At 42.8% G+C, this 13,249-nt stretch overlaps 5 protein-coding genes across 5 annotated transcripts; 3 read left to right on the top strand and 2 right to left on the bottom strand.

The window, feature by feature from the left end:
* Positions 1-1,111: 1,111 nt before the first annotated feature.
* EAE97_008656 (uncharacterized protein) lies at positions 1,112-2,351 on the top strand (the record flags this gene model as incomplete). Its single annotated transcript, XM_038879171.1, has 3 exons — positions 1,112-1,520; positions 1,575-2,143; positions 2,214-2,351. 3 exons carry the CDS (start codon positions 1,112-1,114, stop codon positions 2,349-2,351), a joined length of 1,116 nt encoding a protein of 371 aa, XP_038730253.1.
* An 890-nt stretch (positions 2,352-3,241) lies between these two features.
* On the bottom strand, positions 3,242-3,682 carry EAE97_008655 (uncharacterized protein; the record flags this gene model as incomplete). The annotated part of the gene is made up of 1 exon (XM_038879170.1): positions 3,242-3,682. One exon carries the CDS (start codon positions 3,680-3,682, stop codon positions 3,242-3,244), a length of 441 nt encoding a protein of 146 aa, XP_038730252.1.
* A 793-nt stretch (positions 3,683-4,475) lies between these two features.
* EAE97_008654 (uncharacterized protein) lies at positions 4,476-5,905 on the top strand (the record flags this gene model as incomplete). The annotated part of the gene is made up of 3 exons (XM_038879169.1): positions 4,476-4,714; positions 4,792-5,597; positions 5,673-5,905. 3 exons carry the CDS (start codon positions 4,476-4,478, stop codon positions 5,903-5,905), a joined length of 1,278 nt encoding a protein of 425 aa, XP_038730251.1.
* Positions 5,906-6,161: 256 nt separating this feature from the next.
* Positions 6,162-8,241, top strand: EAE97_008653 (uncharacterized protein). The gene is made up of 3 exons (XM_038879168.1): positions 6,162-6,381; positions 6,525-6,629; positions 6,717-8,241. Exons 1-3 carry the CDS (start codon positions 6,339-6,341, stop codon positions 7,649-7,651), a joined length of 1,083 nt encoding a protein of 360 aa, XP_038730250.1. The 5' UTR covers positions 6,162-6,338; the 3' UTR covers positions 7,652-8,241.
* Positions 8,242-10,123: 1,882 nt separating this feature from the next.
* EAE97_008652 (uncharacterized protein) lies at positions 10,124-12,346 on the bottom strand (the record flags this gene model as incomplete). Its single annotated transcript, XM_038879167.1, has 2 exons — positions 10,124-10,625; positions 10,716-12,346. The coding sequence occupies 2 exons, from the start codon at positions 12,344-12,346 to the stop codon at positions 10,124-10,126; spliced, it is 2,133 nt and encodes a 710-aa protein (XP_038730249.1).
* Positions 12,347-13,249: the final 903 nt, after the last annotated feature.

Raw genomic sequence — 13,249 nt, 5'->3', positions numbered from 1 at the left:
GATATTGGTTTTGCCATAAAGAGAGAGGAGTCAAGAACAGGTGACTATAAAAGTCCTTTCTTCATCCGTGATTCTTCTCCTATGGGGTTTTCCTTTAGTTCTCCTTTCATGTAAACGGAAGTATATAAAGCATCTGACACTTTTAGGAGCTTGAGCTCAATCTCTTGACATTTTGCCTTGGTTCGATCCCCTGAAAATCCTTGAGGGATGATCTGCTATTGATTATTTTGAGGCACAACAAGTAGATACACCATATCCCAATGATATCCAAAGAATACTGTCAGCCTTCCTGTCATTGTTATTTATATACAAGAAAATTGGTGAAATGGTGAAATGTGTACTTGATGCAGATAAATAGTAAACCAAGGACGTGGTATTGACGATCTACCTACCGAGCTACCCTCCTACCTTAGTACCTACCTAAGCTGCCCCACCCTTTCTAAAACCACAGTCGGTGTGTCTCAATCAAACTTTGAACCCCGCCCTTCCAATAATTAGCGTCAAAATCATTCCCAGTAAAAAAAAGCAAAAGCACTTTCCAGGTTCACCAGCCATTCCCTCTCTCCTCTCCCCTCCACAAACAAAAAGATTCATCGATTTCTTTCAAAGAGAATTATCAATCACACTTTCTCCTCCCCTTTCCTCTTTTCCCTCTCCCTCCTCTTCGTCCCTTCCCACTCCTCAACTCAACTCTCAACCCTTTAGTCACCCCCCCCCCCCCACTATCTATCTAAATCCATCTTCTTTTCCCCTCTTCGAGGTCACTCGGACAACCCTTCATCCTCCTTTATCTTCGCGATAACACACCTCGAACTCTTCACACACAACTCCCTCCCACAACCAGTCTCTTTCTTGATATCTACAATCAAGGTATGCTTCTATATTTATTCTCCTTCTTTTGCTCAAGTCGCAATGTTTAGCTTTACATTGCATTCCACTGGCGCATTTACTATCGCATGCGGATAGTGAGATATGTCATAGTCTGCGGATTATCAGCTCTTTAATTTACAATCACATCTCTCAAGTACTAACCTTCCATCAATCAGATCTATCTAACGTTACCTCACTCAACTTTCCATCTCCCAGAAGCTGAATCTCAAACAAATACAAAATGTCTTCTCAAGATAATCGCGACAATGCTCCTAATGGTGATGAGCTCAACGATTCCATGGATCGCTTACAGGTCAATGATGAGACTCGTCTTGGCCCCGATGGCGAACCACTCCCAAAGACCGATGAAGAATATGCAGAATCTCAACTCACCTTGAGAGCTATTGTTTCTTCAAAGGAAGCTGGTGTCATTATCGGCAAAGGTGGCAAGAATGTAGCCGACCTTCGTGATGAGACTGGTGTGAAAGCCGGTGTCAGCAAGGTCGTTCAAGGTGTTCATGATCGTGTCTTAACCATCTCAGGTGGATGCGATTCTATTTCCAGAGCTTACTCTATTGTTGCGAAAGCTTTGTTGGAGGGCGCACCACAAATGGGAATGGGTGGAGTTGTTTCTAACAACGGTACTCACCGTAAGTTACAGTCTATGTCATCATATAAACACTTGGTCTAATTCTACTATCTAGCAATTAAGTTGTTGATCTCTCACAATCAAATGGGTACGATCATCGGCCGACAAGGACTCAAAATCAAGCACATCCAGGACGTTTCTGGTGTTCGCATGGTCGCACAAAAAGAAATGCTCCCACAATCCACCGAACGTATCGTGGAGGTCCAGGGTAACCCTGAAGGCATTCAAAAGGCCATCTGGGAAATCTGCAAGTGCTTGGTCGATGACTGGGCTAGAGGAACTGGTACTGTTTTATATAACCCCATGGTTCGCACTCAAACCGGTAATTCAGGTGGTATGGGCCAAGGTAATGTTGGAGGAACTGGTCGTGAGTATGGTAGCTCACGTGTCATGCGCACTGGAAATGGTGCCGACTTCAGTGAGAGTGCTCCACGATCATACAACCGCCGTTCTGAATCGGATGCCGCTCAACGTGGACCCCCTACTCACGATGAGAACGGAGAGGAACTCCAAACACAAAACATCAGCATTCCAGCTGACATGGTTGGATGTATCATTGGTCGGGCTGGTTCCAAGATCAGTGATATTAGAAAGACCTCTGGAGCTCGTATCTCCATCGCTAAGGTAAGCTTTCTTAATCCTGAGAGAGTTCAAAGCTCCACCACAAAGATATCTGTACTGACATATGCATTAGTCTCCTCACGATGAGACTGGAGAGCGCATGTTCACCATTATGGGTACTGCTAAGGCTAACGACTCAGCTCTCTATCTTCTCTATGAGAACCTCGAGGCCGAGAAGCAACGCCGCAGTCAAGGCAATGCTCAAGAATAAATTACTAGCTCTATTTGAGCACATCGAATTTCTTTTTCAGGCAGGCAAGCTTTGTCTCAGGTCTATCCAGATTTGACTTGCCGCAAGGCTGATATTGATGCGATGATTCTACCTTGGGATTCGTCAGTAATTTTTCCTTGGACCGATATTCCTTTCCCCAACAAAAGCAGTTCCTTTACAATTTTCATTTCCACTTCTTGCGGCACGGAATTTTACGAAATTATGCTCATTTGCATGGTGCACACTCGAGTTGCCCTTCTGCAAATGTCATTCCCCTATTGATACAAATGATTCGCCTCAACATTCGACAACCAGAGATACCGACCTCCTATCTCGACTCTCAGCTTTCCGAAGTCCCCAATCGAACGAACGAGAATCGACCTAATTTCGTCATTCATGCCGGCTACGACCTGATAATTCTCTTAAGTTACGAATCATGATATGCACATTACCCGTTAAATCATATGCACTCGACACAAGTTTCCCAATCGTCTTCCACATCGCTCCTTCGAACACCAATACGTCCGCAACACAAATAGCCTTACGTCTTCTCGACCTTTGGTCTCATACTACGAAATAGGCCCATCGACACATCCAGGCATGTTCTGAGAATGTAGTAGATAGACTAATGAGTAGCTTGAGAACAATACGAGTATTCCGAACAATGAATTTATTTAAAATACATGTAATAGATGCAACATCGTCGAAGTGAATTCAGTTAAATGATCAAATGCAAATCATCGTGTGCTCTGTATTTTCTATGATTTACGACCAGAATCTGTACTAGTATATTCCAATGTTTGCTCTGGGGTATCTTTCCCATTCTATCCCATTCACCGTATACTCTGATATTACCGCTTCCAATCAACCCCCTTTTTCTCCGTAAAATATCATCCTCTGCCACCATTATAATCTGCACCTCCAGCCTTCCTACACAACTTGACGATCTCCGCCTCATCCACATCCTCCATACTTCTCGCATCTATCGACACACTATGGTGATTCAAGACAGCCTTGACAGCACCACTCTCAATGCTAACTCTCGCTTTCCTCATAACTTTTGTTTGTTCCCCAATCCACGTAATAAAAGCGAATTTCACCCTGGAAGATTCGCTATCATTGGCATATTCAACCCGTAAATACGCATATTGGGCTTGGGTAGGATCCAATTTCTCACGTAGTTCAGAGATCCCGCCCTCTCCAGTTGCAGTGAGGGTCAGAGCATCCCCTATGGCTTTGGCATAGGATATCAAGAGCCAATTCGTGGGGGATTTGTCGGAGCGGACATCGTCATAGGCGGCGAGGATTTCGGGGGACTTTGCATTAGACATCTTGAGTTGAATTGGGCTTGGGTTTGAGGGAAAAGGAGGCTCTGAGAGGATAATTGTGCGGGGTGGATTGGTGGGAGAATCGAAGGGTTCGTGAGGTGAAGTAGAATAGTGGGGTTTCCGTGAGTATATGATTGTCAATTTACACTTCTGGATATAGTGGAAATATGACGTTTCGAGAGTTTTAGTTCTTGAAGATTGGGTGTCTTGTTTGTCAAGTTTCAACACTTACTCTCGTACCATAGAAAGAAGAGAAATGCAAATGTAAAGCAAAATAACGGAAAACCACCAGAGAGAAAATATGAATGGAAGAGACCCACGGAACAACAAAATGCCAGCTAATCCGTAGGGACCCTTTCATAACTTACCTACCAACCTACCTAGAACAATTGCGGATTGCAACTATTCCATGTTTGAATGTGAGGAGATCTGACCGCCTTTTTTTAGTCCCGTAATGCAGATAGGTAAGCATAAAAAGGGCTTGGTGTGGCTTGTGTATAGTAGGTAGATCTAGATGTGAGATGTGGCTTGTTGCTACTACCTCGGACCTTCCTAGGGAAAATAGTTGAGGACATTTGGCAATTGGAAATATACACATCTTTATTGATTTATCCGTTGCACGTTTTCTACTTTGCTTTCTTTTACACTCCTTTCTTTTCTTTTCTCTTCGCTTCGTAACTCTTCTTGATACCCCTTTGCCTTGACTATTCCTCAGGGTCCTATCCCTTACTTTCATTTCATTTTGCAACTGCCCTCTGATTTTCCTGTAGCATTTGGAATAACGAATTGCCAAAAGATGGCGAGAACAAAACAAGCGGAACCTTTGCGTCGCAATCCATCTTCCGAGTACACGAGTAAAGCAGATGCGACCGGGGCGAGAAGCTTAAGTGCTAAGAAATCGAATAAGGAACTGAATGGGAATGCGCCGATCCAGAATGGTGCACTTAAAAGTGATGCGCTGTTGAAAAGGAAGACACAAAAGGAAGCTGGCGCATTGCAATTGATATTTGCAGTTGCTGGAATTTATGGCAGCTTGTGAGTGACAGCACCAGCGATGATTGTCAATAGTCTCAATTGGAGAAAACAAGAGTGCTAATTGTATAAATGTGTAGTCTTACTTGGGCACTCCTTCAAGAACGACTCACTACTACTGCATACGGATCAGAAAAAGCACCTGAAAAGTTCAAATTCCCAGTCTTTCTCAACACGGTACAATCACTTTTCGCTGCCACAGTAGGCTACATTTACCTACGATTCGATACTCCCGCCAATAGCAAAACGCTACCCATCTTCCCAAGTCAACGGATTATCTTTCCCCTTCTCGTTGTGGCCATTACCTCCTCACTCGCCTCCCCCTTTGGCTATGCATCTCTCGATCACATCGATTATATCACTTTCATTCTTGCCAAATCATGCAAATTACTACCAGTCATGTTTCTTCACATAACTCTCTTTGGAAAACGCTACCCAATTTCTAAATATGTCGTCGTCTTAGCCGTAACTTGTGGTGTCGGTATCTTTACTCTCCATGCAGGTGCTAAATCTCATGGAAAACCTAGCAAAGCGGCACTTAATCCAGATCGCAATACTGCATGGGGACTTTTGCTCCTAGGAGTAAATCTTCTATTCGATGGTCTCACAAACACAACACAAGATTGGATCTTCACAAGCTTCCAACCTTATAAAGGTCCACAAATGATGTGTGCAAATAATATCATAAGCACTTTACTCACAACATCATATTTGTTATTGTCACCATATCTTGTTCATACGGGATTGGGAGAGTATCTCGGTATGGATCTTGCAAGTGGAGCAGGAGAATTGGCTGGAGCGTTGGCTTTTATGCAGAGACATCCAAGCGTTTGGAGAGATGTACTTGGATTTGCAGCTTGTGGTGCCGTGGGACAAGTTTTTATCTGTATGTTTTCCCTTTTATTCTCTCCGTTTCATCAAGAGCCACTTTATCTTGAAATCAAACTAACATTCAAAACAGTTTACACACTCTCAACGTTCTCATCTCTTCTTCTAGTAACCATAACTGTTACTCGCAAGATGCTTACCATGATCTTATCAGTAGTTTGGTTTGGTCATACACTAGGCAGTAAGCAGTGGATGGGTGTAGGATTAGTATTTGGTGGAATTGGAGCTGAAGGCGTCATTGCGAGAAGAGAAAAGGCTGCTAAGGAGAAGAAGAAGTTGGCTGAGTCGTCAAAGAAGGAATTGTAGATACGAAGACGAGTGTATGATATTGGAGTTGTCGGATGATTTCAGAATATAAAATCAACTATCAAAGATTGATGGGAGGCGTTTGGGTTATAGTACCATGATTATTGGTATTGGTAAGAAACGGGAATTTAGAAATAGATAACTAAAGAAGGTTTTCACATTACCAACATTTGGCTTACTATGGATACCAACATATAACAAACAGCGAACAACCAAAATCTCCTTTAAACCACCAGTCAAAATGTCACGATTACCCAGTGCTGATGTGCTGTGCCGTAAAGTGTGGGTATAGACTTCACTTTAAATATTGACCAGACTTCCAAAGCTCTCGTTATGACTTGTTCTTCTGAATTCGAATTATCTATATCGAGATTTTATACTAGCATACAAGGAAGTCAGAGATATAAGGACGACGGTCGATGAGAATTTGAAAATGCAGGATGAGGTGGAATATCATCTCGTGATTGTTGGAGCGGGTATGGCCTTCCCTTCACCTCAAACATTTACAAAATTTCAACCCTATTTCGTCATCTTGTTAATCTTTTGAATTCATGCACCTTACCTTCTCTTCTCCAAGGCGTTTGGCTATTAATTAACTGGTATATCGCACCCTAATTAGGTCCATCCGGCATTGTTTTAGCTCGCTTCTACCTCTCCATTTATCCTACTCATCGTCTCGCTCTCCTTGAACAAGAAGATGTTATTGGAGGGGTCTGGAGTTCCGGTATCTTCTCTCTTTTCTTGATTCCCCCTTGAACCACCCTGCTCTCACACCATTTTACTATCAGTAACCCCTAATCTGCATTCACAGCACGTCAATACCCAGGATTTCGATCCGAATCCGGTCTTCGCATGACGGGTTTCTCGGATATCCCTATTGTTCTTCCTCCAAATGCAAAAACGTATCACGATACGTTTGAGGCGAAATATGTGACCAAGTATCTAGAGGAATATGTAGATGTACATGTTTATAATGAGAAGAGTTTGAGGGATCGAGTGATCTTTAGATTCAAAGTAGGAGGTATTGAGAAGATTGATGGGATTTGGTCTGTTTGGAGTGACGTCCACGAGAATGGAAATGGGAATGAGCACAAGAGAATGATCAAGACCAAAAACCTAGCTATAGCCACTGGTCAGAATTCTCTTCCTTACATCCCGACATTCCCTAATCAAATGGACTTTCAATCCCCCATCGTCCACCAAAAACACTTTGGAGAAATATCCACATCAGCCCTCGCACCAGATTCCCCCTACACGGCAGTAACCATTCTTGGGGGAGGTAAATCTGCGGCAGATATGGTATACGAATGTGTTAAAGCCGGCAAAAAAGTATCCTGGCTCATCCGCCAATCGGGAGAAGGACCCGCTATATTCGCCGGCGCCAAGGGACGAGGCCAGTATCGCAACGGTGCGGAAATGTCTGCCACGCGAGCCTTTTCCGCATTGAGTCCCTCGTGTTTCGCGGAGCAGACTTGGCTGTCGAAATTCATTCATCGCTCGTCGATTTTCAATTCCATCGTGTCGAGGATATGGAGAGGTGCGAATGAAGAAGCTGCGAAGCTTGCGGATTTCGAGAGAGAAGATGCACTACCCGGGTTCGAGGGCTTGAAATTTAAAAGTGAAATTTTTTGGTGTAATGGCCCCCTTGGACTTATCCACCATGATGATTTCTGGAATACGGTGGCAAGGAATGTGAGGGTTTATCGGGGGATATTGCAAAGCTGGATTATCATGCAATTGTGCTAGAAAATGGTACGGTGATTCATACAGATATGTTGTTATGTGGCTCGGGATGGAAGCGAGGATATCCCTTTTTGACTCCTGCACAAACTCGCGAATTTGGATTACCCCATCCAGTAATCGATGATTCGGAAGAAGAATCTCGCATCTGGGATTCTCTGACCGAGCACGCGACGCGGGAAATCCTCACATCGTTCCCGAAACTTCGGAATCCGCCAGGCCCAACACACACCCAGACCAACATGAAACGAACCGTGCAGTTCCAACCACTCCCACGCGTCTCTATAATCTCCTCGCTCCTCTCAACGATCTAGAAAATCCCTCTCTCGTCTTCCTCTCCCACATCCACCTCTCCAACGCCTTTCGACTCGCCGAAGCCCAAGCCATCTGGACCACCGCCTATTTCTCCTCTCATCTCTCTCTTCCTCGCTTGCAAGAAGCGAGACGCGAAATCGCATACCAGAATACCTTTTCGAAACTGAGATATCCGGCGCATGGTGGACGGGGGAATTATTTTCATCTGGATCTGGTGGCGTATACGGATATGTTGACGAGGGAGGTGGGGTTGGGGAGTCATAGGAAGAAAGGGTGGTGGACGGATTCGGTGGGGCCGTGTGTGGCGGGGGATTATGGGGGGATGAGGGGGGAGTATTTGAAGAGGTTTGGTGGAGGTGGAGAGGGTGGTTGATAGGTGTAGAGCGTAACTTTCCTGGTTGAGGATTTGTGGGTGTGTGAGTTATATTTTGGTTCTAGAGGAGATATCCTCGATTTTGCCTAGTTCTTCGTTTGTCTTATATTGAGATTAATCTCTCATCCATAATACAATAAATGTTCTCAATATTCAATTTTCTTTATTAGTCTATCAGAACAAGTTATTACAAGGCTTTCTCCATTCTCATATCTGATCCCAATCCAAATCCCAACCCCTAGACCCTTCTCATCTCTTCTCGCACATCTTCCCAACTACCACGCCCTCTCAAACTCCAACCTAAAACACCGAAAAATAAAAACGACTTCATATCCATACATACCATACATACCTAGAGTCTCGATACAAACCCAACAAAAATACCATATCCGAAATGAAATTCATCGCATACCCACCTATCTTATCTAATACTCCTTTCTATCTTGACTTCTAAGTCCGCTAAGCGAATATATTGGTTCCGCGCTAGTGGATGGATATGAATTAAATTTCGTACCAGGATGGAGAAGAAATTGAAAAGATAGGAATTACGGAGAAAAGGGAAATGTAGAAGTGAAAACATGGTAGGATGTGAGTTTCGAAAATGGATGTAAATATAGTTACAAGAAATGTCTCGCAATAAATAAGAAAAAGTATACTCTACTCAGCACACAAAGTTTCTTAAGGAAAGGAGAAACTCAACCCTTACATAGGTATTGAAGCAAGATCAAGGGGAAGTTCTCACTCTTGCTATTCGAATTCTGCTTAATATTCTAGAACAACTAGATTGGTTGGATTTGAAAACATAACGGGTTGATGTGTGGTAAATTGATAGAACTATTGTTACATTTTGTGAGTATCTACTCGTCTACTTATTTAGTACTTAGTACTTGAGACTTGAGATGCAAATAGGAATAGAAATAGAAGTTTAGATTGAAATTCAAGCGAGATGAGATATTCTTGATTCGCGAATTTCGAATAAGTAGTGTTCTCGATTTTCCGAGCTGCAGTTCAAGTTTGAGATTTTGATAAAAAGTAAGTAGGCAGGCGATCTTATTAGTTCATAGATCTATTTCGATATTTGAGATGAATTTTCGGTGATTAGAAAAGATTGAGTTCAGATGAACGAAATGTTCTGGAGTTTCTAATCGTTGATTAGAGTTTGGATGAAGCTTGGGTGGACTATTGAATAGTCTGGTGGAAACTGGGGGAGCTGAGAAGTTGGAACGCTACGATAGAAGAAACATAGATAATCCATGTACTACAAATAGAAGCGGGAAAATCAGAATTTATCATTCAAGTATCTGAATTTGCAAACCGAGCAGAGAAATGAAGAGAGAAGATAGAGGACACTATGTCAATTCTCTACTTTCTCTTTCTCAGGAATGAGGATTTATACTATATCAAAAGATAAAATAACATAGTTTCCTATCCAATACTCCGAGATCCGATAGGATATACTTTGATTTTGTAACGAAAGTAGTTGTGCAGAAGGTCTGCGAAATTTGTATGTATGCAATGACATAGAATAAAAGCATGTCAGCTGTAGTGTGGACTAAACGTAGGTGTTAGTTGTTTATTCCTGACCAAAAGTCTTAACTGTTTTCATGTGTTATATAGCCATGCTTATACTTGTATATACTTTAATATTATTACACGATCTCACCACGCAATCACTACGATTTGATGGATAATTTTATTGTGAAGATGACTTCTCTCTTACATCGTACCCAAACTTTCTGTCGAAACCTCAGCATGATAATTTCCTCGCAGGCTCTAAAATATCGATAGAACTATGCAAGTTTGAAAGCCTTCCATTCCCATCCAAGCATTTTCCCAAGATCCTCCAGATTCTTCTCTCGCCATTCTTCTTCTTCCCATTCCAATTGCACCTCAAATTCACGTACATCAATACGCTCAAAAGTGTTCGAATCTGAGGTTTCGTCCAGCAGCATCATGTAAACAATTCTCCCAGGGTTTTCACGTCTAGAATAACTTTCTATTCCCGAAGCATATACCCATGCCTTAAAGACATACTCCTCATTATCCGTAATGTTCATCCCACGATCTCTTGCCAACCTCGAAAGCCAATACATTACCGCCTCATCTGTTACATATGGACCACACACTTCCCGGCCCCACTCGGGATTTGAGCGGATAGGAATTGGAAGATGCGTGAGCGGTCCAAAAACATGAACATAGCGCACGTTTTCCATCAGCATAATCGTTTGCGCAAGATCAGCGACATCCGCTTCGTGAGACCACGGGATTATGGTGCCGTTCTCGAGCTCGAGGCTAAGTTTTTGGTCATGCAATATATCTGTATCTTTCCCCATGTACCCTTGACCTAGAATTTCTCCTTTTCATTCGATCGAATGAACCGACGGCGAGGCATATGTCCAATCGCACCATGTCCAGCTTGGTAAGGACCGTCTCCTTGATGGCAAGATTATCGTGGTGAAATCCTCAAGAGCACGAGTATCCAAAGCAAAGCCCCATGTAATAGCCACTATTAGCGTAGCAGTAGTGTCAACAGGGAGTAATTTGTTACTGGACTCGAAAATTGGCACTCCATATATGTGTCCATGAAAAATTGAGCACTCAGACTTAAACATACCCAATATACCCAGAAAGGCAGGCAGAACGTCGGAGTCTGTCGAGAGTTGTCTCACGGCATACTCGCTTACCATTCTGCTGAAATGTGATATTTCCCTGTCGGTGTGATGATTTGGCCGTGGACGAAATATCATTGGGATGCGAAGTCGCTTATGGATATCTCTTTCCATTGTGAGGTCATAGTCGATACTTTCCATCCGACCACCTCCTTTGCCGCACCGAATACCTCCTGCATCGCATTGAAAATAGCACTGAGTCTCAGTGAACACGAGCCTCCGTCTTGATAATAAAGCCTCTTGAAAGGTCCATCCGCGCGTATTCCACACGGAATTTTTGATCTCATGCTTAATGTTACTGACCCACTGCGCCAGGTGAACGGAATTCATTTGCAGAAATTTTTGCACGGGTATTCTAGGCTTGGTGACGCCAGGGAGGCCTTCACTTGGGCATTTGGCAGTAGTAGCGATTATTGTAAGATTAGATTGTGAATAGATCTTATCCATGTTCTTGATGAGAAGGGATTTAATATCGGAAGAATCATCTTGAGGAACACAGTATCGATCAATCCACAAGTACCTGTAGCCCAAGGCTATGACAACCTTGATGACATCCGTCATAAGATTTGGAAGAGTAGAGGGCAATTTTCCAAAGCGATCTGGCCCTTCTGATACTTCAGATCCCCAGACGTAGCTCAGTGTGATGTATTCCATGCAGGTGGTACCTGGCACTAGGATATTCCTCCCATCTTTACAGTCGATTAACGTGAAGCCTCGAAGTGAAATGCCATCTTTTGGTAGGCAATTAAAGTTAGAATCGGCATGATTGTCATTGCACAGCCGAATCCATTCGCGGACGGGAGACAAATCGGTTTGTAATGATAGATTACGCATGGCTACTCCATCTTTATAAGCGTTTGCGTTAGAAAAGCCGAAGATTGTATTAGTACGATCGCTCGTAGGGTCATTGGCATATTCACTAGCTACGAGGTAAAAGATAATTGTATTGTCGTAGACGGGCTCAAACGTATTGCCTTTGGCGTACTCGAAGCCAAACAACCATCCTGCAGTTGACCTTGCAAGGGAAAAAGTTTCTCCATTTTCGTCTTCCTTCCCTTCAGCCCAGATGGATTGGAAAAAATTGCAGAGCTTGCAAAGAGGCTCAAGTTCGTCGATTCTGGAAGTGTAAATAAGTTCAGACACGCCTCTCGTTCTTCCGATTATTCTTCTGAACACTTCTTTCTCCAGAAAGAACCAACCCACGATTTGATTGCACTTCTCACAAAGACTGATATTCTTAGCTTTCTTTCCGGCCGCCAAAACAGCTTCATGGATTTCCTCTTCGCTCATATCGCTCTCTTCGCAGTCATCCAAAGGTACGTACGAGCTAATTGTACAATTCATCGTGAGGGAAGTAGTATTTTGGGATGTATGGTGCTTAGACTTAGAAAATGTAATACATGAGCACCGCCTGGATCAAAAAACCTAGTACAGGTGCAACAAACTTCGCAAAACCCAAAGAGTTCAAACCACCTACTGATCGATCTTTTTGATGTAGAGTTCGGAAAGCAAAATGGTTTCGCAGCCTTGTTGTCCTGCTGGAGGCGGGGTATTCTCTGCTTGCGACACGACACGTATTCACAAGTTGAAGTTTAACCATCAATTTAGCCTTCCTGAATGATCCCAGAAATCCTACTCCATGGAACTCTCCACCTCAGAATTGTCAAATGAGTTGATATTCCATCCCGTTTTAAATCTTCACGTGCACAACACACAATCTACAATCTCAAAGTTTTAAGAATGTAGGGAGGATTAAGAATTCATGTGTTTACTGGTATGTCGTATTATCCGTATAATAAATCCGAATGCCTCTGGTCAGTGTCGCAACTACATAATTTGATCAGTTGTAGTACGAGTATCTTGATACTGCGATAGCCATTACAACACAAGCCTCCGTATACTTACAATACTCTTCAAGTGATCCACATCATTCAAACCCCTCCCTCCATCCCCAAAAAACAACAAATTCAATTTTAAACAAAGAACGAAAAAGAAGCCGACTCGAGTAGCTAGCTAGCGTATACTCCTCTCTCATCTCCAACATTTCACCGAATCACTCATAAATCACTCGGACACTCTATATAAACACAAAATTCTCAAATACAAAATTCTCAAACAAACAAATCCAACGATAAATTACTCACAAGCTACTAAGTATCAAAAATATTACTCATATATCCTCAAAATGGATATACCTTTATATCACTTAGATTCTAGCCTATTATATCTAGAATATATATAGACAGA

The sequence above is a fragment of the Botrytis byssoidea genome, assembly GCF_014898295.1.
Source record: "Botrytis byssoidea strain MUCL 94 chromosome Unknown BBYS_018, whole genome shotgun sequence".
NCBI lineage: Eukaryota > Fungi > Ascomycota > Leotiomycetes > Helotiales > Sclerotiniaceae > Botrytis > Botrytis byssoidea.
This window is presented reverse-complemented; position numbering and strand designations above follow the sequence as displayed.